The sequence below is a fragment of the Pieris brassicae genome, chromosome Z (assembly GCF_905147105.1).
Source record: "Pieris brassicae chromosome Z, ilPieBrab1.1, whole genome shotgun sequence".
NCBI lineage: Eukaryota > Metazoa > Arthropoda > Insecta > Lepidoptera > Pieridae > Pieris > Pieris brassicae.
Genome location: NC_059680.1, coordinates 11,590,623 through 11,618,614, shown reverse-complemented (window position 1 = coordinate 11,618,614; position 27,992 = coordinate 11,590,623). Strand labels below are relative to the sequence as shown.

General features: G+C 33.2%; 1 protein-coding gene across 2 annotated transcripts; it reads right to left on the bottom strand.

Moving 5' to 3' along the window:
* Positions 1 to 482: 482 nt before the first annotated feature.
* LOC123718987 (sodium channel protein Nach-like) lies at positions 483 to 27,798 on the bottom strand. 2 transcript variants are annotated; one of them, XM_045676021.1, is made up of 13 exons: positions 27,662 to 27,798; positions 27,102 to 27,207; positions 25,997 to 26,138; positions 24,604 to 24,700; positions 23,088 to 23,197; positions 22,320 to 22,482; positions 19,222 to 19,354; positions 18,189 to 18,353; positions 9,266 to 9,377; positions 8,993 to 9,046; positions 8,086 to 8,224; positions 7,266 to 7,372; positions 483 to 1,576 (listed from the first exon to the last, which is right to left on the bottom strand). In XM_045676021.1, exons 6-13 carry the CDS (start codon positions 22,349 to 22,351, stop codon positions 1,362 to 1,364), a joined length of 957 nt encoding a protein of 318 aa, XP_045531977.1. In that variant the 5' UTR covers positions 22,352 to 22,482; positions 23,088 to 23,197; positions 24,604 to 24,700; positions 25,997 to 26,138; positions 27,102 to 27,207; positions 27,662 to 27,798; the 3' UTR covers positions 483 to 1,361. The 2 variants fall into 2 exon arrangements, with proteins under 2 accessions (XP_045531977.1, XP_045531978.1); XM_045676022.1 differs by lacking the exons at positions 22,320 to 22,482; positions 23,088 to 23,197; positions 24,604 to 24,700; ... (1 more) ...; positions 27,102 to 27,207; positions 27,662 to 27,798 and adding an exon at positions 21,507 to 21,579.
* Between the last annotated feature and the right edge of the window lie 194 nt (positions 27,799 to 27,992).

Here is a 27,992-nt window from a genome sequence, read left to right as displayed (position 1 = left end):
CATCATAACGTGACATCAAATCAGTGGATTTAAGAGTTAATAAAATAACTTGAAGCTTCTTAGGCGGAAGATGATCTTGGGGGCCCTGGAGCTAGGTAATCATCGAGGGAAATTTCTGTGTAACTTTTAGCAAATAAACGGTGAAATATAACTGTATAAAAAAAGAAATAGAATATAAGAAAACTATAATTTGCGTAGCGAACAGGATTCGTAGCTGATACTCACGGAAGGGTTATGTTGGTCTGAAGGTTCTACAAGGTATCCTATTGCAAGTAAGTCACAACCTTCTCCGTATAGTGTAAAAAAATCCAAATAAGTATTAATATTAAACAGAATTTAATTTAAAAAAGCTTTTACAACACATATTAATATCTTTAATAAAATAAAGTATATCTAATTAAAAACTAAAATTGTTACATTATTTAATTTTTCTTAAAAAATATAGTAACATTATTTTTTATATAAATCATTTATTACATAATGTTCTAGGTGCAAGAAAGAGGAAAGTGTGAATTACAAAAGTGATTTATTTGAAAACGTCTATCGGTCACTCAATATATCTAATGAAAGATTAAAAAATATAATAATATTTTAATAGGCTGAAACAGATACATAATAATGTATCTGTTTCTGCGGCCTCTTATTGGATCAATATCAAAGTTAATAAATAGTTATTGAAACCATGCGATATGTGTCCATTACACTTCCTTAAATAAGCGAAAGCAATCGGACATTTTTTTGTATTACAAGTAATCAGTACTAAACGTCAAACCCCTTCCTTATTCATAAAAAATAGATCAATCGAACATTATTCTAACTAAAATACTCATCGATCCCTTTTCATCAGTGTAATCACCATTTCACAGAAATAGACGAAAGATTCATTTAGTTGCATGAGTTTAGTGAGGAATTAGATTGATTTAGTTTTTAGTAAATGTTTCAGTGATTTTATCATAGACAATAATTGGCCTCATAAACAAGGCCGTACCGACCCCGTGTTCAAAGTGTGTGAGATAGAAATAATGTCTGTTATACTTACACAACAAAAATATTATTTATATATTCTTATCGATAAATAAGTAGGTACAATAGGCCAAACTACCGATTTAGAAAAATATAATCTACGTATATAACTGGACATCATTTTATTCGGTTAAAATTAACAAATAATAAAACCAATACGTTGAAATAGGAAGATTCTTAAAAAAGGAGGCGCTTCTTAGGTTTCACACACAGACTCTGCTGGGGGACGGCGCGGCTCAGCTCATAAAGCATGAATTGCGACTAGATGTTATAAAAGTAAGCGCTGAAATTTTTTGTTATATGTATCATAGTATCGTACACAAATTTCCACGGAGTTCTTAATACCTAGTTTTCCACTCCCTCTTAGAAGAAATCTTCGATAAATTTTTCTCTTCAACTTTGATAATCTTGCCCTCTGACGTCTCTGTCTTTCCCTCCCAAATATTGGTTAATGTGCAGTCATATACAATTCGAAACATGAAAAATATTACGAAGTCGATTCCGGAAATAAATGTGAATCCCAGCATGAGGCTTAGAAGGCCTCCAAAAGCAGCTGTAAATAAAAAAAAGTATTATTTAGAAACACTGACGAATGTTACATATAGTTAACCCAAATATTGTCTAAAAAATATAAATACAAGGCAAGGCAGTAATGATTGCTAATAACAATACAGCGCTGCAGCGCTTTACGAGTTTTTATTTGGTTACGCTATTGCCTCAGATTGCATCGTTGCTGTGTTAATTTTCGAAGTCCAGCCATAAGTTGTTACAAATGAAAATGAATTTTTTAAATGAAATAATGTAATTTTATTAAAATTTATACCAACAAATTTATTAAAGTCTTAGCAAAAAAAATATGCTATTCGAAATGACAACCTTTGGCTTTTATACAATCCGTCTCACTTAGAGCAGGCCATGTCCTCTAAAACTGACCATTTGAAGTATAAAGGATTGAGGTCTAGGATGAGAGTCTAGATAAGGGCCAGTCTTCAGCTCTTTTAAGTCCAGAACGTTGGCACTAGCCAGGCTTGGGTAGTTCCAGGTGCAGATTAAAAAGTAAATTGCCGAGAGGTTTTACAACATGATTCATGGTCTTGATACACTTTAGCGATCCTTTTAATGTAACAGTATTTATGTCCGTACTAGTTATGTTGTGCCCGTCTTAGATTCGTGTCTAAGACATAACGGGTACCTCGTTACTATTATACATATAAAATATACCCTCAAAAGTTATATTACTCGAGTTAAAGCAGGACTGATTCAAAATCTATTCAAACTCTAAACCGCAATTTTAGGTGTCAAAAATCAAGGTCTGACTAAAATACAGTATATCTAAAATCCTTTAATGTAATTTCAAGAATGTACTCCAAACACAATGATAAAAAATCAATGTCGGTATTGTCGTCAATCGCTTATCAATTGCTTATCACTACCGAATTACATTTCCTAAATCAAGATTTTATTGTTTTGCACATCGCTCGAAATATCTATATTTAATAGCATAAAAGTTTTCTTTAAATCATATCAAATTATTACAATAGTTTTGGCCTTATTACGAATGTAATAAGAGTGAAAATCACTTTAATTTTTTATTATTGGAAGTCTAATATAGGAATCCACTGGTCACTTAGATCACAGCGCCGGAATATTGCTTATTTTATGTTTTTAAACAATATTAAATTACTGGTTACTGTAATCTGCTTTCATTTTATAATTATAAGATCTTCAATCTAGAACTCAATAAGAACTAATAAAACCATTATTAACCGTGTTTCGAACTTGATATAATACTATATAATTTCATTTACCTACAGTGATAGGCTACCGTGTCAACGTTGCGGTATAAAATAATAAATGTATTTAGGTAAAATACATGATGATATATACCATATAAAATAATAGAAGAAAACACACCTCGACCACACCGCTTATGATAAAAATCCAATAATTCTGTGCAAGATTTTAGATAACATTCGATAGTTATTGTTAATTAATTATATTAATTTAGATTATTATATGTTTTTATCTACAATTTCTTTTACTAGATAATATTTTAATACGATTATCACAACGTTTGTTGACATTGACGTCATTGAGAGATTAGTAAGAAAAAGAATTTTTATAATTAACAACCCATATAATGGACCAGATATAAATAATAACCGTACCAAACTGATCATTTCAGAAATGAGTAAATATTAACTGTAATACTTTCTAACAAATAAGCAAAAATTATGACGATATAATAATTTAACAAACTACGAACTACCAAAACTTTTCCATTCCATAGGGCGAAAACCACAATAAAATCGAAATAAGGATGAGAAGGATTCGAGAGGATTCGTATTTATTTTATATATATATATATGTATAAAATCGTCAAAATATAAATATAAATATCGTCAAAAGAACCAAAATAACCGCATAGTTATAATCATATGCCACAAAGCAAATGTAGTCTGGACTGTTCCTAGCGGTGATTAATTAAATTCAATGGAATTGTAATGAGACAGATTTGAAATTTTCCGTCAAAGGAAAAGTGTACTTCCCATTAGCCTTATATTTAAAGCTAGATAGAAACTGAGCGATAGAAATAGACTGAGCTTCCAATTTTGTATGCGATCCTTGTGCCCCAATAATCCTTTATATTTTTCTTGAAGGACCCTAAGTCGAATTGGTTCGGAAATACTTCAGTGGGCAGCTGGTTCCACATAGTGGTGGTGTGCGGCAAACTCGGCCTTTAAAAACGCTGTGGGACGATGCACATTAAGGTTATACGTAAGTTCAGTTGATGATGAATTAATTTAATTGCGTGGCGTTAATTGTTTAATTTAACGAATAGCTCTGGTTTAACACTCGGTAAATTATTAGCCCAAAAGGTATCTAATCTTGAAGCCTGACATACGCAACCACCGATGTTTGGCGTAAGCGTAAGCAGTGACGTATGTCAGTCAGATACGGAAATCCGATAAATTCTATAGGGAATATTATCAGAGATGTATCAGAGGCTGAAGCCACACTAACAAATGTAAATATCGCAAACATTTCACAAAAATATTTACTCAAGTGGATTTTCTTTAAAACATATGGAATTTAAATTGAATCCGAAGCTAAAATATTTTGTTTAATTTAATTTCGACCTCAATATTTTCATTTCTACGTTACACTATTATGTTCTGCTAATAAACTTAGAATTTAACGGTCAAATACTTTATTTACGTTAGCTAAATTGAAATGGATTGCTGGTAGATATAATGGAAATTCAATCAAACGAATTTTGATTTAACCAAAGCCTAATGAGAGGAATAAACGAATGTTGTTTAGTCAAGCTCGGACATGTGCATTTATGGTGTAGCCGACACTTTGTAATGCATTTACTCAACCTAATTACTACCTATTGTATCATGATATTCTCGTAAAGTGATATATAATTATCATAACGTACGAGGAGTATTCAATAAATCATGATAATTTGACATATTCTTCTTTCAAAGAAAATATTATGTGATGCATAGCTTAGATATTAAAAATAATAATAATAAAACAAATTAATTCTGTATTATTTAAAAAATAATAAGTTACCAGCGGACCCGGCAAACGTCGTTTTGTCATGTATATTATTTCCAAAAAAAAATTAGTTCAATAAAAATAACTATCTACTATAATAAAAAAGGAGTTGATCGTAAAGAGGTGACAATCATAATTATATGTTGTATCGTAAAAAAATAAAATTTGGGATGGAATTATTAGGGGTTTGCAATATAGATAGTAGCCGATTCTCAGATTTACTGAATATGCAAAAAATCTTCATAAGAATCGGTGGAGTCGTGTCGGAGGAGTATGGGAACGAATATTGATACGAGAATTATATTTATATATATATATATATATATAGATTTATTTGGATATTGGTCGTTAAAAATGATAAAATTGAAGATCACGCTCGTAAATTTGTATTATATTAGCCCTACAAATTCTACGGTTGCACATTGGTGTACTGAAGATATTCCATTAACGACGAGCCCCATAGGGGGCGCCCTCCGCAACTGATTAAAAAAGTTGAAAGCTTTGGCTTGGCCTGCCTGTTTGTTTTATATCAGAAAAATTTAAGATTTCTTAAGAAAGTGTCCATAACATTAGATACAACCATTTGGTTATTTAAGAGAGTGAAAACCTGCTGTGTGGCCAAAATGCTTTATGACGCTTAGGAACAAAGGAGACTGGGAATATCACAAAGCTGTTTGCAACCTCATCTAAATTTACCGGACATAGCTCCTAGTGATCGCTCTCTCATCTACCTATTATTTATAAGTTTATAAGTTTAAAGGTGATCCAGCAGTCGACGTAATGCACAACTCTAACAGCTTTAGGTTAAGAAAAAAATAAGCAAACTGTTTAAACCTGAAAGATGACTACGTATAATAATAAAATTACTTGCGTCATTCGTATTATCACTTTTTTTAACTTCAAGTAATTTGATTAGATAGTTTGCTAAATGCTTAATAATTCAGTTGTTTGTTTCGTGTGTGTTACTGTTTAAGTACAAGAAAATGTTATTTACACCAGTGGTTTCTGACCAAAATGCAAAAACATAATTCCACTTACTTCGTTAGCATAACCAATAGAGTTTGGGTTGTAGCTTTTTTTTTTGGTTGTAAGGCTTAAACTGATAGCCTTATTTAGATTTCAATAAAAAATGGGAATTAATTACAATAATTCAGGGAAACAAAAGTTATTAAGCACTTAAACCTACAAACAAGAATATATTATGCAACTGAAGAACTGTACAAATAAATATAGTATATACAATGTGTTTCGAATGTAATCACATTAAAATGATAACGCACAAGAGCTCAACGAAATTAAACGTTTTTCAAATACATCTGTTAAGCCGTTTGGTCACAATATTTTTTTTTGTTTTTAACAAAAAACATTATCTAATTTATATAACATATATATAAATTGTATGTAGTAAAAATACAATGGATAGTTCTCATTGATAAATTTTACAAGAGATGTTACCGTTTTGTGTTACTTATTGTGTGAAAAGTAAGGAAATATCTAGCTATCCCTGCCCTATTTACCTTTTGACCCCACAGTCCATTTGTCGCTGTGTCCGTTATGATTTGTAAAAACTTAATATGAATTAATAAGTGAAGTGATAACCGTGATAGTAGCTAAATAATCTAAGAATAGAAACACCAATTAATTATAGGTACAAATAAATCTAAATTAATATTTGCTAATAACAAATATATTTTCTTTAGACGTCACTAAAAGTTAACCGTTAAAGTGTCAAAAAAATCCTTCTTGGAAACAGCAGTAAGTTAACCTTAATATTGTATTTGATTTAATTCTAAAGACGATAACGCTTTATTAAAAAAGTGCCGTACGTCACAAAATAATCGTCCTTCGTGAAACGAAAAGTAGATCGACTCATTTGTTATGATAAATTTAGAACGATGCACAAAATTCTTTGATGTCGCTGACAGCTCTAGTTCATGCTACATATGGTTTTTACATTAAGTTTAATAACGTCATTTAAACTAATTTAAGCAAATGTAAACCTATTGAATGTATTACAAAGATACATTTAGCATAGACCACTCGGCACACTAGATATAGTTAAGATTTATTGAAATATTTAATATAACTTCTGAACATCTAATAAGTAAACAATCGCATCCTATTAATCTTAATTGTTATGATTTCGACATAAGTGAACTTAGCTTTAAAATTTACGTCCCGGTTATAGCCTTTCTTTTGATCCTATCGAACTACGGATAACCACGCCAATACGTGGCGTTGCCGCTTTTCACCGATGTCTAGCTGAATGAACTTGCAAGGGTTTTACATTTATTGACTCGTTACAGTTGTATGGAAAAATGGGTTTCGTAATTATTAACGTTTGCCTTGTACGTTAATATGCATATTGGCATTGATATACTTTAAATAGAAAAATAAATGTGATTACTTTTGAAACACCTTGTATACATCTATAAAAGCTGCTAGATGATGTACACATATGTGTTACATTATATGCTAGCCAAAGAGATTTATGTATAAAGAACTATTATTCGGAACTTTACAAATTCATTGATCACGTCTATTTCTGTAGCTATTTTTTTTACACATGAATAATTTCGTCTAGCACATTTTCCAGCTGGGCGATTACTGCCCACATCAAATCATATACATTTAAATCTATTTGACGCCGCTTCATTTAGTGGTTAAAAAATTACCTAATATATTTTGCCAGTTGAGATAAACATCCCGTCGATATCTTGTGGACACCAAATCGTTAAAGAAAATATTAAGAACTGATGAATTTTCTATGTTCACGTTTTCGCTGAAAAATAAAATCTCCATTGAAATACATACTTTTTCCCAGATGTAACAAATATAGACATAAACTCTTGGAATAAGTATATGGAGTGTAATCTTCCTGACCGAAGGAAATATGAGTTAGTCTTGCTAGGAAATAGTCTCCAGATAATAAATTGATCCATAAATAGATATTTCAAAAGCTTTTATTTTTGCTTTGTCCATACCTCAATTGCAATCCAACACAATGCTCAAATATATTTATTGTCAAGTCGTAAACAATCTAAAACGTATTACGCCCTTTATATTAAATATGGAGGTCAATTTAAGAGAAATTGCAGTTTATTTACTAATTAAGAGTTTGTTCATATGGTTACTTCTATGTCTATACATTATTTTTAATTTATTTATGATAATTTCAAATTCATGATTGGTATACAACATTGATTAAATTTACTAAATAAATAAGTTTGAATGCACACCAACCAGATTATTGCGTGTTTTTTCAAAGTTTTTTAAATTATGTATTATTAGCGCTTTTTTTAACATTCATATTAAGGCAAGCGCTACCTATTTGATACGTACTACTACTACCTACTACCAACGCAGTATTATAGTGTGTCGTATACAACTCATCAACCATCAGTTCTTGAGTATCACTAGATGTTTAAACTCGTTGGGTTGATCTTAAAATCATATAAGGGTTGTTTAAGGAAAATATATAGAATATCAACTTACAAAAACGGCAAACCATTCAAAGGTACTTTGCCGCTTAACTTCCCCATGGCAACTTCCAAAGGATAGTCATAATGCTCACACTCTGGCAAACACCGCATAGAACTCGGCATATTTACTAAATCCTTCATCGTAAGACGTTCTGTAACAATTAATGTATCAGCTGTTAAATCTAGTCAAAAGATTCTTCTTTATTGATTGAGATAAATTACGGATTATGCATGTATGTGTATTGCGTGTGTTGAAGTACTTTTGGGGTATTTGTATATTAATTAACATATTACAAAATCTAAAGAGCAACAAAGTCAATTTAGCCTTCTGAAATATTAATAGTTTAAATAAAAAATACGTTATGAAAGTTTAAACAGTTGCTATGAGAGGAATATCTATTAAAAAAATATTCTATAGACGTAGAAGATTATTGTAATGATACTGATAGTGCTATTTTTATCGCATAATTTTAATTATTTTGAGAACATAGACGTCAAAGATATGATTTTATGACTCAACAATAATATGTTATATATAGCTATGCTGTCATATTATAATATATATTATGTAGCTGTACTATAACTATAAGCCTGTTTTTTTTTGAAAATACAAATTCTAAGAATCGATTTTCGTTCGGCAAACTGGCGCAAGAAGCCCGAGATAGATTGTAATGGCGAAATACACTTTGTGGAGGCTAAGGTACAAGCTGTACAGCCATTGATGATAATGATTTGATTTTAAGGAAAACATATATTGTAAATAACATTTCAATTGGGAGGACTTCTAAGCTTTTTTACTTTAAGATTTATCTAAATATTCCGAAACAATACTGAACACTAAGTGGTATATAGTGGTACAAATATTGCCAAGGATTCAAGTGTTATTTTACTGAAATAAAATTTAAATGAAAGAAAAATACCTGGAAGGGTTTCTACGCAGTCAATATCTCTGAAGTTGCAGACACGATAGCCATCTGAGATTAAAAACTTGTCAATTAGATAATTTAAACAAGTACGTACTTTTCAAAAAAAGTTATCTCGTAATGTCAGTTTGAAATGTGAATTTCATCATTTGACCCAGTATCAATTGGTATTATTTTAAATGTTGCAATAACTAAATTACGTAACTTTCTTTGTAGAAACAGCGACGTGCTTTTTGTTAACCAGTATGATAAATATTTTTATGAATATACCTTTTTCTGGAAAGAACCAAGGCACACAACCACATTCTCTTTTAATTGTAAGTATGCGTTGTAACACCATACAGTTGTGAAACGAGTATTGTTTAAAATTTGCTAAAGTCACCTGAAAATTAAAAAAAAATATAACTGTATAGTAAGTACCACTAAAACATGAATAAAAACGTTGATGCTACAACCTTTAGGCCTAGGTCTCAGAATTCTTTATTGTTTCGTGATCATTGTTTTTTTCTAATATGATTTTGAATTTTGTAGAAAAAAAACAAATAGCCTTCTGTGCCTGAAACACGACAACGACTTTTTGGGTCTACGCCATGCCATTGGGGATGATTTCCTTGACCGTACAAACTAATATTAGGTGCGCAATATACGTTGGTGTAAAGCCAGAAATCGGACATACTACGCCCCCACGCTGAAGCCTACGCAAACTATTGAATTTTTCTCTTAGAAAATAAGCCAAAGTGAGAACTCTTATGGAACATATAGTGTAATTTAAGGCCGAGACTGTTGAAATAGAATATTGTTACGAAGACGGGTTGAGTGAATTTTTTTTTTCGATTTTTCCTTGGGTTAGAGACATTTTTAGTAAGCTAAAATGTGACTTATAGCCGTTTCAGCAGAGGCTCTACCACATATTACAACATTGTGATTTGCATAATGTTAGCCTCGTTATCAGGAGTTATAGAGCATGTGTAGTGGAGTGGAACAGTTTTCAGGAAACCCGTTGTCAGGCATTTTCAGGGCTAGTTATACCCATTTGATGAAGGAATAGTCTGGACATCATTTTCTAGGTTTGGGACAAGCATGGAATGATACCTGAGAGAGAATGAAGATCGGAAAATTCTACAACGCCGTACGACAAGGACGCAGGAGTAATGTGTGAAAGAGATAAAGGGTACGTACGTTCTAGAATTGTGCAAACGCTACTCAGTGAAAATCCTGCCTAGAAGGTTCTCAAACTTCATTCAAGATTATTCCCAGGGATATATACGAGCAAACGAGCCGAAACCCGACCAATTAATTCAGTTACGTACAGAGTACGATACCAAAAAATTAAGATTGGAGACATAAAGTGCGAATAGTTAAGACACGAGATAAATTAGTGTGAAGTACGAGAAATTGAAGTAACTAGTGACCGTTATGTGTGTAATAATTGCATTGCTGTGCATAATTTCCGGCGTTTTAGTGTTAACAAAGTCCTGATTGATTTATTTAAAAATAAACCCCTGAACAGATCTACGCCGTTCAATCCATAGCTCGTAAGAATATTATAAATGGAGTGACTATTGTTCTCTTTGGCTCTAGTGTATTTTTTATGTTTTGGGCAACTTGAAGCCGACCTTCAAAAAATAAAGGTTATTTACAATGGGATCTTTGACTGATATTGATTAAGATCATTTAAAAAGACACATTATACAATTAGGCTCAAACAATTCACGTAATTACGATTCTCTTTTATATAAGGTATGCCATTCAATCCTAATTAAAGCCTGAAGGTTAGTACCCAACGTTTTTGGAGGAAGTAAAAATCGATATTTGATCTGTGTTTGAATGATAGATTCAGATTGCAGTCAAAACAAAACGTTTTGTTTTCACGGCATATCTGTTTTTTTAACACTTAAATGATGAAAAAAGCTGCTACTTCTGAAACATTAATGTTTTAATAAAAAGATACTTTGGTAACGTTCATATTCAAAAGACATTTTCCGCTAGTACTACATCACTAGAAAAAAACATAATACTGCGTAACATTTAAGTCCCTATGAAATCGCTAGATAAAACCAGTTCAAATTGTCTTTTTAAAACAAATAAATGGTGCGTCAATCATGCCGAACCTCTGCTAATACCAAGGGCGAATCAAGCGTTCATATCACAGATAAAGTCAATAGATTTTTATCTTAAACTTGACGACTGAGATCTGTCCATTTGATTCTAGCGTGTTTCCTATTAAACGTTTGGGTTGTTACACGTGAAAAGAGACTCCAATAAAAAACATTATTTTTATTTGACGATTTTTTTTAATGTCTATTAAAAAAAATACTCTAATAATGATAATTAAAATAAGTTATTGTCATCACTTTAGTTTTGAATTTATTTATATGTAGTCCAAACTTCTCATTTTCTGTTTGCACTTTCTGAATTATGTCGGCTAAATCATGTTCATTTCTCAAGAATCTAGTATCGTGGGTATTCCTAAGGTAGCTAATTTTGCTATGGGATGGGAGAATGGATACTCCAGTCTCCCATACATCTAGATTATAGGGCTCTGTGCATTAATAATGGGGATAATATGCAGCCTTACACATAGGTGGACAGAAGCAATTCTGTCCAAGGTGGAGGCGCCGGCGGTAAGTTTGGACATAGCGAAAGCCTTCGATCGGGTGTGACACAGAGCACTTTTCCGAAGCTTCCAGCTCTTTAAAAAATTATGCGACTGGATCTCCAGCTTTCTGGCCGATCGGAGGTTCAAGGTCGTCATCGACGGACACGTTCCGACCTTAAACCTGTGAACGCTGGGGATCCACAAGGCGCTGTCCTTGATATGTTGAAACTTGGCAACAGTCATTGCTATGCGGTCGACGGCACTGGGCACTGGGTCTTTACATGGACCGGGCAGCTATTTCTCAGGCAGTTGTCGATGCGTACCGGAACAAAGTTGTGTCTGAAGTCGAAACTCTGGGGTAGACTAAATCTAGTTCAAATTAACCCCAACAAGACACAAGTCTGCACGTTTTTCGCTGAAAATCTCCCTTTTGCTACTCCTCTCTTTAAAGACACTCTCTTTAAAGCCTCAGCTAGCATAGGAATACTGGGCGTTGACATATAAAATGTTTAGTTTCTCGGTTTTGGAGGGAAGCCTCTAAGAAGCTTGATGTGCTTACCAGAGCGAAGTGGTACTTCACTCCGGGCCACCGCTTGCAGCTCTAAAAAGCGCAAATTCGGCCCCTCATGGAATACTGTTCTCACCATTGGGTTGGAGCTCCCCAGTACCAGCTCCTTCCACGTAACAGTATTCAACGAAGATCGATTCGAGAATGACCAGTCACATGCCGAGTGGCTTGATCCCTTGGCGTTACGTGTGGGGTCTCTTTGCATCTTCTTCCGCATTTACCATGGAGAGCGTTCAGAGGACTTGTTGTTTAATACCTACAGTTAAATTTTACCGAAGGTCAAGTCAGAATACAAAATACCATCCATATCACATCGACTTCCGAAGATTTTGCTTCGCGCCTCCACTATGTGGAACAAACTATCAACTGAAGAATTTCCGAACCAATTCCACTTAGTGTTCTTCAAGAAAACAGCATACCAAGTCTTTAAATGCTGGCAACGCACGTGCGAGCCTTCTGACAATGTGAGTGTCCATGGGCGGCGGAATCACATAACATCAGGTGAGCCTCCTGCCCATTTCACGCACTCCCTGTTCGGGCATAAAAGGATTGAAATCACGTGGTTGATCCTCACAACCAATTTACCCTTGACGTATCAGATATACGTGTAATAAGGTGTTTTTAAATTTCCATTTCACGCCCATTTCCATTCCGTTCCCAGTGTACACAGTCAAATACTTTTGAGTAGTCAATGAAGCATATAAGTACAGGTTTGTTAAATTCTCGGCTTTTTTCGATTATTTGCCTTATGTTGGCAATTTGTTCCCTTAACAAAGCATGCTTGCTCTTTTGGAATATGCCATTGCAAGTACCTTTTTATCCGTTCATTCAGTACGTGTACTATGATGTTGCTTGTATGAGATATAAGTGCTACGGTTCTGTAATTCTCACAAAAATTCGTAGTACCCTTGTTGTGTATCGGAACTAGTACCGATTCCTTCTACTGTTTACCCATGATCCTGCATGCCACATCTGGATGCAAAGACTGCGTAAAAAGCGTATAACTTGTTCTCAAATTTGTTTTAGTTCTTCCACACTTACTTCATCTCATCCCAGTGCCGTGTTATTCTTAAGTTTTTTTTAAACGAATCGGATTTCTGACTCACGCTACCTTTTGTTTACACTACCTAAGTCCGTAAACAGATTCCCATTTTTACTCTTTATAAGCAATGATTTTAGCTTGAAGTTTTTTGTGAGTGCCTTTACTACGAGGAATAAGTCAAATGCACAATTTGCCTAGGGTAAGTCTGGATTTTTTGGTAGATATTATTCAAGTGAGCATTTTATCCCTTCGACATAGTCATAAATCGCACCTTAGCTGGAAGCTAATGGTATAGAGTAACGTTTGGATCAGAATTACCTTTGGGTGTCGTGAGCTTTGCCACGTATTTCTTCTATTTATTTTGAGTGCGATATTTCTTTAGTCGAATGCACCCCTGAATTGATCTAGCTCTCCTGGTTCCAATTTTTATGGGACAAACAAATAACAAATTTTAACCTTGATACTGGCGCAAATTTACAATTTAGTTAAAGCACCGTTTTCGTATTCCTGTATAACGTACAGGATCTACACTTTTTGCTATGGCAATGTAATCAATTTGATCACGTAGAATTCACGGAGCAAAATTTATGCCACATTTCACACTGCCAATCCTGTTTCCCAGTCCATATTTTCCGTCCGTTAAGTGATTAAGTTCTCCCGAGACAATTGTGATATCTCTTTTGGGCAGTATTCTTACTGTATCATCGAGCTGTCTGTAGAATTCCTGAATGACTTCCTCTGACGCTTTGTGAATTCCATCACTGACCGATTTATTTGATGAGACCCCATCTCTGCTTTCATATTCCATACCTAAGTAATTGTCATGTGTCACTGTCATGTTCCAGAGGTTTCAGGCTTTAAATCTTCTTTTACGGTACTTAATTTTGTTATTTATATCGCCCGCTCGATATTTGGGGATAATTTCATCTGCCCAGACCCCCTATTTCACGTCTGCATGACTCACTGCTGTCACAGGTATCACGTCATAACGTGGCTTATCCACGTGTAAATGGGAGAGGAGTTGGTGAGGATAGGCTATTTAACGGAGATGTTAAATGTCATGTGTTCCGCTTCACTCACCCTTAAGCCATAAAAACAAAGACAAGAGTAAATAAAATACTTGGAATATCTTTTGATTCTGTTGTGTGGACTTGATTTAAAGACTAATCAGCTTTCTGGCTTTAGCTGGAATAGAGTTACAGTGTTTTTTTAGGCTTTGTGTTTAATACTTTTCCCTCGCATATTGTTGTTTGCAGTCTCGTAATGCATTTATACCTCGGTGCTGAAAGGTTTTTCAAACCGGATAGTTGGAATTTACGTTGACATTGTAAATTTTATCTTTCAAATTTCGATTACAGAACTCTTCGAATACCTGTGTGTTTGCAAGAAAATTGGTCCATAATTTATTACGATTTTCGTTGTAGACTTAATCAGCAACAGAGCTATATTAAACTTTCCATACTTTGAATAGATGAAAGTTGGATTTTGTACTGACACTAATACAAACTTCTTCAGCATATAGATAATGGTAACATTTATTCAATTGCAAAGCGATAAGAGAGTCACACAGACAAAACATTCAATAGACGGCTATGGAATTGTATGATTACATTCACTAGCACTTAACCGCAAAATTTGAAGTTTGAGGTTTGTGGTCGTTATCATGCATGGAGCAGACTCACGCTTAAAAAGTACCCGGCACTTCGTAGGGGAGACTCGAATTTCTCACGAATATCAATAAAAAAAGTGGCGCTACAACCAATCAGGTTTTGTGGTCATTTAATTGTGTGTGCCAGACATCCACTAATGACACTAATGATGGTCTAAGGCATGCCGGTTTTCTGATGATGTAGCCCTTCACCGTAGAAAGATAAATATCCATTGGCGCATAGACATAATTTAAGCGCACCACTTTAGGGTTGAGAGACGCCCTCTCAAGTCACTAGGCCAACACTACTGTAATGGACAAGATCAGGAACAAAACGACTGAACGTCAAGTACCGCTGAGAACTAATACGGATATGCCATAGTATTCACTAGTACCAGAGTTTTAGAATTCAAAATACATTACACTTCAAATCTAGAAATAGTACAATTTATAAAAAGCAAAAAATGTATACGCAAATATATTTTGCATATAAGATAAACACAATCAATCAAAATGATAAAGAATTATTACTGTTTCGCTTAGTTTCAAGTAATGCCATTTTGAGGAATTATCTTTCAACAATCAATGTCACGGATTATAAATTAAATAGGCATTTATTAATATAATCAATTCTAATTAAACCACGCCTTAGTTCCTCGACATAAACGTCGTCATTTCAATCTGTCGATCCAACACCTAGGCTGGCGCCGATATTTTTTCCTTACAAACTTTTTTGTTTGCATTGAAAACATATGAGTAGCGCTCATGTCGCAACGTTGCGATCGCGTGTTACTAAATTCAACATCAAAGACGGAATATTAGGAGAAATGAAGTATACCGCAGCGATGGTGATAATTAAATTATAATTTAATTAAAATGCTAGAGTGCGTTCCAACGCTCAGCGTTTTAAAGACACCCACTGCGGAAGTATTCCAATTCGACTTAGAGTCCTTCAAGAAAATTGAGCACCGATCCTTAATAAGCCTACAACGCACTTGGGAGTATTCTGGCAATGTTCAAAGGTGGCTTATGACATAACATTAGGACCAGAATGGACCATTACAGACTCCTTGATATTCCTAAATATCTGAGCTGCAAGAATTTAGGTTTAATTTAAATTAAATAATCTTCGATAATTTAGGTCTAACGTAAAGTTTTAAATGATTGATAAACTTCTATGAGCTGCTATAAAAATTATATAAGAAAAAACGGATAGGTTACTTGTCATCAAAATGTTTTCAATGTTCTAAAGCATAATAAAATATGTCTTCACCGCCGTAACTACCCCAGAGGGGTACCCGCGCTCGCGGTGGAGAATCCCCTTTTAAATTTTTATGATTTTTTAAGAATCAATAAATTCCCCGTATATGTATACGTCGTGGTCCGGTATTAGTGTTCTTTATATGATCTACACAAAGTCTTTCCCTTAAATTTTCAAACGATGATGTGTAGGCAACTACACTTTACTTCACTCATATATAGAAGGAAATTATATTTCTGAAATCAGTAGTAAAGTTAACAAAGCCCTAACGACACTCAAGTTTTATTTCCATATGTAAAGCTCACGCGCATCTTGTAACTCGATGTAAATTTATATACAATATACTGGATCTATACTTATACAACATACAATCACTATTTTGTTTATCTAAAATACGATGACCATATGACGTCAATGATGAGGATTTGTAGATGTCAAAGACATATACTAATATTACTATATTTTCAAATACCTAATTGGATTTTTCTAGAAATAAAATAAATCAATTTTACATATCATAGTTAAAATGTCGTCTAGCCTTTAATCATTATATTGACAGACCCATCTACCGACATAAGAATATTAGATAAGTAATATCTTAAAATATATTTGCGTCAATGGTTGTGTTCCGATAAATAAAATACGCGCGACTAAATATAACATTCGATTGGTTGACAAATAAATTTAAAAAAATGATAATAATTCCGATAAGTCTATTTAAAATTATCGTGAATTTGCTTCCGTCTTTTAATACGAACGAACTCTGTTTTGTCTTTATGACATCAAAGACAAATCGTGTACGTACGTTAAAAATGATACTACGACAGGGTAGACCCAAAATAGGATAAAAAAATACGCAACTAATAATACCGGCATTTTTATTACGTTACTGCAGTATTTGTTACTATAGAGACATTTCCTTTTTGTGAAAATTACATCGTAACCATGGTAACACTAATCAATACACCTTACGGTGAGTTGGATAATTGGCTTATATGATATAATCCGAGTGTTCATCTCACTTGACGCGTGAGTGTTTTGGCGATACAATAACTGTTACGTTAAGTACACAAAGCGCTACCAATTTCCTCACCGAACAGTTCAATTATTTGTGTGTTAGTTACATACTAACTAAACTGTCTCGAATATATCTAAGCTAGTATAACCGCCGGAATTGTTAGATATCGGACACACTCCTAACACAAGTTACTAACTCAATAATTATATATATTAAACTGTCAGTCAACAATCAAATGTTACCGCTATGGTATAGTTACAATATCCTCAACAGACTTGCTTAAAAGGAATGTGAGACAGATAGATATGGAATTCACTTCCTAAATATATTCATCCCGAAGCCAAAACCTATTTTTTTAGACCCACTTAATTATTATTATTCGTGTAATAAAGGTAAAAATAAAATGAATTTATATATTAAATGTTTACTTAGATGATATTTTAAATTATAAAATTGCGATAATTGAAGGGATAAAAAGTAATTTAAATGAAAAACGATTATGGTTGTTGATAAATGTTGGATGAACGCATTATACAATTTATTTTTAAATAATAAGACATGCGTAATTTTTATTTCTAAATTCAGTAAGATAAAGCTATCTGATAAAAGTGTGCATAACAAGTTCACGTGTTATTTTTGAATTTTTTTTCATAAGTAATATTTTTTTTCCAATCTTACCTTTACGAATACAGCTCTCCGATCGGAAAGCGAAAAAGGTCACTGCTCTACGCTTACCTAAATCAGTCGTTAACGAATCGATCATAAGAACCTTAGTTGTGTTAAGTTAATTCAATAAATTTGGGTAATCTACCAATAAAGTTATTAATTTCCGACGTCACATTATAATTTCAGGTGGATTAGATCTAAATTTCAAAGTAATATTATTTCCTAAAAATACGTTTGTCGTACAGAAGAAAACTATTTTTTTTTTAAATTAATAACTATAATTAAAAATAAAGCACAGTGCAAATTGGTATATCCCAATATTAATTTTATAAATAATTGAACTTTTAATAAATGAACAATAACAAGTTTGTTTCTATTGAACAATAATTACCTCGTTGTGAAAATAACACTGCCGTTGTTCAGGCGTGAAAGCCTTAATTCCCGAAGTGCTATAAGTCCGCTCAGGCGCTAATGCAATCAGGACCTCGGTGGATGGAGAAACCATTCTAGCAGGCGAATCTTGGTCAGGTATATTGTAGGCGTTATCTATGAACACCTGTACAATAAAAACATCTAAATTGCAGCAGTCTAGCATTCTTGAGAGTTTTAATGGATCATTGGTTTTTTTTTTAAATTGAACGTCGTGCCCATGATAATTACAGGGTTATTTACTGCTGTTCCTATAGGAATTACATACTCAACAATTCATTATCACTCAGTTTTTAGGGATTAAAGGACGGCACTTAAAATTTATTTCAATCTGTTCAATACGCAGAAAATACAAAAATCGTAACAACTGCCCTAGGCGTAAAGTAATGATCGGGGTGGTTGGGGGTGTAGCACTTGAAGTATGCAACATTTTTTGCACATTGCAAGATGGACCTATATAATATATATGATATGTCATATGCTATATAATATGATGATAAAGTCAACATTGCAACTTTCTATGATTCTAAGAAATGCTGTTTTTTTCTGTTAGAGTCAGATATCCTTACATTCAGGCGTGTCCTACCAGCTTAAGCTCCTTCCACCATCTGAAGATTAGGAAGCGAGAAAACGCCTTTTTCGAAGAAAATCCGCTGACAGGATGAGCTAAGTTTTTTTTAAAACCGCGTTTCATCATTAGGGAAACGTGTATGAAAAATAATCTTATGACCTTAAGACGTATTAAGACTTGCCATGTACGTAGGAGTTTTTTTATGATACAATGGCAATCTCTATAACACTACTTTAATAAGTGAAATGCCATAATCCCTCAATAGATTAGATTGCAGACTTCCTAGAGCGGATTACGTGGAGCATGGCCCGATTTTTCGTCTCGCTCGTTGATTTTTTTTATAAACCCACTCATACACGCGAGGTTACATAAGATACTATTATATACGTCCTCTAGCTAGCAGTTCTTAGCTTAAAGCACTTACCAATATTCCTTGCGTTGCGATCCCTGAGCTGTAGTAGTCATCAACATCTACCTTCAACAGCACTGTCAATGCTGTCTGATAACCGCAAGAGGCGACTCGGCGAGGGGTAGACATTTGCAATAAATCCAGGTTCCTACAATGGAAGGGCCAATTAGCCGTGCATGCCGGGTTTCGTGAGTCGAGAGTTATGATGCAATAACAGATTTTTGTTTCTATTTGAATGGTTAACACTTGCTCCTTATATATTAAGACCCAGAAGTATCACGTACGTATTTACAATAACATTATTAGTGAAATTAGGCGCGACTGTAAATAATTATCAATAAAAGATCCAATCAGAGCCAACACCCGCGTACATAATAATTACGAAACAATAACAAATACGTCGATCCACTAATGTAGCCCGTTTAAAAATCATTCCTGTTCCATGCAATATTAGCCTACCTTTATAATATTTTAAGGTTAAAAGTATAAAGCTTTTTTACTTACTCTAAAATTATACAGTAGTATTTCAAATTGAATTAATTGTTTTTAGAGTGAATGACATAATGGTTTTGGCTGGGCGAAGCCTTTTACTGCCGACGACTTTAACGACATCAATGCCTTAATTGTACTTCTAACTTTGTTGATGTCCACATTTGATATTCTTATAAGAGACATGGTGAAAACCTTACTTTTTTAGAGTTTGTCTCTGTAGCAGAAAGGCGCAGTCAAATAGCTTTGTCTATCTATCCGTAGTAAGAAATTGACTTTGAAGAATCCGTTATTTACTTTCATAAAACCATTATATATCTGTTATTTAACGAGGTGATTTATTTCTCAGTTTTAAGTTTTATTTGTGAAGAATGCTATCTTGAGCGTTTCTTTAAACAAGTACTGTGCAAAGTGAATCAAACCAATGGTCAGTTGGAAACAATATGTTAATATTAACACCAACAGTAAGTATTAACTTTTAGTTTAAACAAATATAGCGATCACTAGATCCAATTACGACTTCACGAGTTTGATACTAACCCGACCAAATAATTTCATTACGATACAGATTTATTGAATCTGTTACGGTTGGGTTTTTGTTTTTTATGCTAATGCTTTTATGTCAGCTTACTATTAATCCTTAAAGAATGTTTTTCATCAATAGATAAATTATCATTTGGCCACACTGTCTTTTACAGATTAGGAGGTTCAAGCTTATTTCAAGATAATAATTTAATATTTATAAAACAGCATACTCACTCAATAAATATCTTATCAATTGAATTGTTACCATTAATTTAAAATCCTTTAAATACATATTATATACATAATCCAAATATGACATTATAATTTTAATCCACTTATATAATTAACGTGACTCAGTCTTCAAATCCGAGACCTCATGATTTCATGATAACCACTAGCCTCATCAACGTGATTACAATTACGTCAATACAATACTATTAATATTAACTAAAACATATATATCCATACGTTTAACAAAGGAGTACTATAGTATTGTCTTTTGTTGTCTTTCTACAGCTGTGATACTTTTGACATTAAACACCCTTTGTATTCAGTCACCGTGACCACGCACACTGTAAAGCACGCGAAACGTCGGAAAAAAAGAATTTAAAATTATGTAAATAATTATAAGTTTATAATAATAATACATAGCTTCAATCCGTTTAAAAAGTGTTTTCTTAAACGAGTACATTTCGATCGATTTCACATATCAAGTTTCATTAATTTAAAACCCCTGAATAGAAAATTATTTATAGGTGTAATCCGATAAATAATTATGAAAATCCAGCGAAATTTAAATTGCAATAATTGCTATCAAATAATTTGATCTGGCTATGTCACCATTGCTGAAAAGTACTCAATATATCATAATATTTAAATAATGTAATCTATAGTTACTGTCAACTACAAGCGAACGGTCCCGACACCTCGCTGTAGGGATATTAAGGGATGATATAGAGCGTAGGGAACGTGTTTTAAATAGGACCTTTGAAAAGCAGGATCTCTGAGTGCAGGCCAAGCGCCCCCTTCGTTATATCCAATATCCGCTAAAAATTTCGAGGTCGATCCGGATATTTTTCGTAACGAACATACAACAATTTCCTCTATTTAATATTAGTAATCTATTTTTTATAGTTTTAGTAAATCTAAAGAAATTGCTTAAATAGGTAATCCTGATTAAAAATACGTGGATTATTCATAACCTAACAGTGAGAAAGATTGTAATTTACATTGTCGATTCGCTGAATCAATGTAAATGTCGGTATGAAATTTGTATATGTACTCACTGACTGTCTAAATCATTGATAGCAAAGTAGTTGAAGGCACAGCATGTGCCTATTTTTATTGTCACCTGTTGAAATAGCTGATCGCATCTGTATATTATATTTTTCCACATACAACGTTGTATCAGATTATCGCAAGAGGATGTTGGTGATAACTGTAAAAAGCGCAACAATATGTTTCATGTAATCAGATACACAATAAACTGATTTAAATAAATTTCATTTCTAAAAAGCCTAAATTTCAAAAAAGCCTTCATCTCTCCTTGATTTGCAGATTTTTTCTTAATTTAATTACTGTTTATTTACTTTTAAATAATTCTAATATTTGCTATTGACACAGATCCTTCCAGATATTTAAATTAGATTTATTTTTCCAAATGCTGTTTATTTTTTTAGTAACTTCTTATTCTATAAGATGTTTTTATTAAAGTGTATTCGAGGAAGTTCTTAAGAAATGTAGATTAGATTAATGTTGTTTTGTTCGGACCGTTCATTTTAAATATTTATTTTTAATACAGTACGTATTACAAATAAATAATGAATTTAAAAAAAAAATGTAATAAATACATTTGTACATCCGTATAATGATTCGAGCTAATTGAAAATCTTTACGTAACCTGTCTTCTAAAACATTTTGACTTCGCTTACGTCAAGATGATAAGGAAAAATCCACAATGTTCAGACATTTATAGCTTGTTAATTGAATGGAATATCCATTACACACCCCAGGAAATCACGTCCTCAGGATTGAGTGACGCCTAGTCGCTAGATATTACTTGCCTCCATATAACCTTAATTGTGATAAAAAGGTCTTACCGTTGTGAACAAGGTCTTAAGCGTAATTCCATTAGTGTCGATTACATCTTGAAGTATTTTTAGTTGCTCTTTGTCTTTCTCCTTTATTGTCCCAAGAAACAAAAGTGGTATTAGCTTCAAAGCCTTAAAGACATAGTCCGGTGTTATATGCAGTGGCAAGGTCCTAAAAGTAAATCTTATCAAAGAATGACTGTAAAATTATTCTTATCTAAGCTTATATTACACGTGAAAATCATTAATCGCACATGATACTGACATGTGAACATATATTTCAGTAGCAATACAACGAAAAAACAGTGGTGAAGAGATTTTTCCTACTTAAAATGAAAATTCAATATAATAGAATTGTTACTTATAAGAATAACTATTATGATTATTGATTAATAAACTATAAAAATATAAATTAATATGCTGATGTATCTCTTACCCCATTGGGATTAAGGATATTTTAACAATTCCTATTAATGAAAACTTATGTTATATGTTTTTATTATTAATTTCGTAATTTATATTACATGTATAAGTAAGGTTGAAATTTTGTTCTAGGTTTAGCGTTTTAGCATTTTAATATCATTATTACCATATATAAATAAAATATATAATAATTACGGTACTTTTCATAGCACGCGATTGCCATGGCGGCATATACGGCACCATATATACTAGCGGAGGTTAAACCCCTTAAGGGGCTGAGCCGCCATTGATGATGATGATGCAATATTCTTATATCCTTTCTCTAGCTGTGGAACGTAATACAATGTTACTCACAAGTTATTTGAAAGAGATCGTGCTGCTTTTTTTGATATGACGTTAATATCGCAAACAGTGACTGCGGGGAAGGGCACATCCCAAATAGCACCTTGCGTACTTTCTATCACCTTAAACAATAAAATTATATTTTTCATATATTCTTCCTTTGTTTTTCACGAGTATTTAATTAGAACGCGTTTAATGTATATAAACATCGTTTCGGTTTTCGGCAATTGGCGTTTTTGACGTACGAAACTCATATTTAGCGCTTAGCCACGATACTGAATCTGACGGTTTAAACGATGACGTGTGTTAGACACAAAAAAAATTGCCTAGCTGCCTGGAGAATTGGAATATGTGCGATGCGACGTACACAAGGCCGAGGCGTCGTAATTCTGACCTTTCGGCCAATTTTTTGTTCACCATACATACATGCAAATCTTAAAAGGTCTAATAGTAGTATGTTCATAAAATATCAACATTGTTTTTAAATTAAAAATTGCTTGATTTTCGAATGAATGACTTCAATACTTGTTTTCCAATTAACCATACGAAATGTGAATTTATGAATATTCATAATTTCACACTCACTTTCTACTCGGGAAGAGACGGCTTATGGAAACTCCATTCCAAATAAATATTAATCGGATTTATTCACCAAAAAAATTGTATCCTTAATTAATTTAATCTAAGAAGAACAAAAAACATGTTATACAACAACTCTTGGAAATAGATATCCGTATCAGTTTCAAGATAATTTTCTTTTACGCAAAAGGCAATGTTCGACACAGGATGTCGATTTTTGCCTTAAAATTGGTTCTAGAACTTTCTAGGTCTGGGCCTGAGATTTTGTATCTGTTTAGTGTTCATTTGTTTTTTCTAATAGTCAAGCTGTCATTTATTTCGCACGAGCGAGTGTTATATGCCCATAGAGAAATTCGTTGGCACAGTCAGAGTTCGTACCCACGACCTCTCAAAGTGGAGAGTGCACACGTAGGCCTCTCACACACTGGCAGCTTATATAAAAAATAAATAGACCACTTATATATTTTAAGAACAGACATACGAGTAGAAAGTGAGTGTAAAATTATGAATATTCATAAATTCACATTTCGTATGGTTAATTGGAAAACAAGTATTGAAGTCATTCATTCGAAAATCAAGCAATTTTTAATTTAAAAACAATGTTGATATTTTTTGAACATACTACTATTAGCCCTTTTAAGATTTGTATGTATGTATGGTGAAAAAGTGCATAATAACAAAAAATTGGCCGAAATGTCAAATTTACGACGCCTCGGCCTTGTGTAGGTCGCATCGCACATATTCCAACTCTCTAGACAACTAAGCCAATTTTTTTGTGTCTAACACACGTCATTGTTTAATCTGTCAGAGTCAGTATCGTCGCTAAGCGCTAAATATGAGTTTCATACGTCAAAAACGTAATTGTGTTCACATATAGACGTACTAGTTCGGGATCTTGATTCTTACCCTGAGTACCACTGTTCTTTATATTACTTATTTAATCACTTACAGTTACTACTGGGTTCCGGGCGTACCATCTATATGCGGTGACCACAAACATTACAGCCACAATCATACTAACAAACACAGAAATGGCCCAACATGATCTGAAAAGAAACCATAGTAAAGTCAGCTTAAATACACAGATGGCGCGAAACTTAATTCACAATAGTTCTGCAGCATCATTTGGTTCTATTTCACAGAGTGACCAACCATCTTATGAAATTATGAAGTTTAGTGTTGGACAACGACACCTGTCCAGCGATAAATAGTACTTACAAAGAGTTGCTGTGGTTGCCAAAAGTGTATGACTATCTGACTTATTTCAAGATGGCTCTCAGCATAAAATGTTTCTTTGTAAATAAAAGCTAAATTATACTGTCTAACCACCAGAAAAACCAGTGGCGTTATAATCAGCACTCTCAGATTTTAGCAGCAATTTCGTGATAAATTGTTTTTTTTTTAAGGACTAAAGACAAGTGAGTTATCACCCTGAAACGCCGTCGACTATTTGGGTCTAAACTCTAAGCATGACGGTTTTCTCACGATGTTTATTCACCGTACTAGCCAGGGCCTCGCCAACCCCCAACAGAGCTGGTGTGCGAAACCTATGTAGCAGTCCTTTTTTAAGAATGTTCAAATTTTAAACATTTTTTTTTTGTTTTGTTAATTTTGGCGGAATAAAATGTTCTCCAGTTTTATATACATAGATTATACTTTAATACACAAATAAAATCAGTTCGCTTCGTTCCTTATCCAGAAATTATTTCTGTGGCGTATCCCGTGTTGTCCGGGCGCTTGTGTGCGCACGCAGGGGCGGCGTAGCCCTGGTACTCCCGAGTCATAAATGCGTACATAGACAGAAAGTCAACTTTTGTTAGGTTGAATCTAAGGCTATTTTATATTTGTAGGATGCGTCTGATGAATTATCAAATTAAAGTATTTTTACAAATGCATAAGAGTCACCTCAATTAACAAATAATAACAATAAAATATAATTTTGGATACATTTAAATCTCTCATCCCTGAGGTTCGATCCCCAGCTGTGCATCAATGTACTTTCTTTCTATGTGCGCATTTAACATTCGCTCAAACGGTGAGGGAAAGACGTCGTGAGGAAACCGGCATGTCTTAGACCCAAAAAGTCGACAGCGACTTGCCTATTAGATTTATTGAAACAGATTCAGAAATCTGAGGCCCAGGCCTAAAGAGGTTGTAACGGCACTGATTCATTTATTTAAAAAATTTAAAATAACGAACTTAATCTAAAAATATATTATTTTTAAAATGCTTAACTTCTGTGCGTCTTCATTGTTTCTTAGCTAACGCAAACGTTAAACTTTTAAACGTGATATTAATTCCGTAATTAAATAATTAGTTGAAAATCCTTGATGAACACTCACCTCTCGACAATATTGAGATCCTCCATAACGATATATTTAAAACCGTGTAGATCTGTTCTATTACAGAACTCCGCAAATTTTCTAAAAACATATCCTCTCTTTGTATGTTGTATATCTTTGGCAGGCAGCTTTTGAACCATATCTGAAACGACCAATCGGCCATGAGTGTTCAATCCAAATGAAAAATGAGTATGACATATCATTCAAGTCACAAGTAATTATGTATAGCATTCCTTTATTTTTTATGAGTTATTTGTTTTTATATACTGACCTTGTTAACGGTATAGTTATGGGAAATGGGACGAATAATTAAACTTATACTATTAATGATCACGAAACAGAATCATAAATCTAGTGGAAATCTAATATCTAGTAAAAAAACAGTATTTTCACAGGATTTGTTCATTGTAGTAGTTTTTCCATTCCTAAAGGTTTTATTATGGGATGTCATACATTGTTGGTATCTAGGACATATGGTTATTTTATAATCCTCCCCATGAATCATCTTTATTGATTTTTTAAAATCTCCAAATAAAAGCTTTATATCGGATAGTGGTCATAGCTCGTCGTGTCCTTAAAAACCTAGCAATATTCAATAGATAAATATAAAGCTTTGTATAAAATCAATGAAACAGATAATGGAAATTAGGAGATTAACCCATTGAAGTCCCGTTTTTAAATAATTATGAACAAGTTTTTGTATCATCGAAACTACAACATATCAAATATACAAAGTTGAGTGATTTATTTGACTATTTGAAGGTTTGAAGCGCCACACGATTACGGCTAACGAAACTAATTCAACCTGAATCGCTTATCTATGTTTTTCTGAAAAACCTCCGTTAACTTAAACATTTCATCAGCGTGCGACTCTTATTCCCGAGGTCGTAGGATCGATTCCCAGCTGTGCACCAATGGTCTTCTGTCTGTGTTCCCAATTAACACTAGCACGTCCAGCAAAGAAGTACGTCGTGAGAAAACCGTCTCGCTATATATACAAAAAAATCGATGACGTGTGTCAGGCATAGAAGACCGAACCCCTACAGCACAAACAAGATATCAAACAAATGATGATGACACAGATACAGAAATCTGAGGTACAAACCTTAAAGGTTATAGCGCCCCCGATTTTTTTAGTACAAGGCCGTGCTATCTTTCCACCAAGTAAACACCACTAAACATACGGTCACAGCATTGGTGGCTGTCGTTAGCTGTGATTAAAAATTCAATAAACGTTATCGGTGGAAAGCCACTGAATATTTCATATGCATAATGCGCCCTTAACGCTTTTATACTATAATTAAATGTCCTCGTTAAATATGATTAACGATGGTTTTAAATGATTTGACGATGATAATTTAAAATAACACAAAAAGTAAGTCATATTTTTTCGCTGTATATACATAGTGGTGTATAAGACGTTGTTAATAGATAAGAATATGTCTAAATATGATTGGTTCAGTACTGTCAACTACACAAGGTTTTTGTTGGATAAGAAAAGTAACTGATTATCTATTTATAGTTATTTATTATGTAGGAATAAAATTGCAATCATAAAATATTATACAATTGAAAGTTATCTCAAAGATCGAAAGAGGAAATTTAAAACGCTATTGAAACTTTATTTATTTATTAAAATAATTGCCGATATATATACAAGCAGACCTAGACGTTGTCCTGTACACACATCCAAAATTCAGCATTTCAAACTTAAAAAAAGTAATAAAACACGTCTAAATAATCTAATCAATTCTCGAATTCACTTAAACACTCATCATTATTGAACAACAACTTTGTCCGGATTCGATCGTCTTGGTCGTAGCACTGTTAAATGTTATCATAATATAGGCAAGATAACACACCAACCGATCAACTACAAAACTTCTAATTGTCAATTTTTCAATCATACTTAACCATAGATAACATTACGTTTAGCTGTCAGTTGCGATGTGTTATACCATTTTTAACAAATAAATGGCTAGACTGATAGTTCTAC

What these genes read in the sequence shown, in the direction of transcription:
- LOC123718987 (XM_045676021.1), bottom strand. Translation starts at nt 22,351, where the DNA reads ATGGAATTACGCTTAAGACCTTGTTCACAACG. An exon ending in TTGGTTCTTTCCAGAAAAAG is followed by an intron (nt 9,047 to 9,265) that starts GTATATTCATAA and finishes TTTTAATCTCAG; the next exon opens with ATGGCTATCGTGTCTGCAAC. An exon ending in TTGAATGGTTTGCCGTTTTT is followed by an intron (nt 7,373 to 8,085) that starts GTAAGTTGATAT and finishes TTTATTTTTCAG; the next exon opens with CGAAAACGTGAACATAGAAA.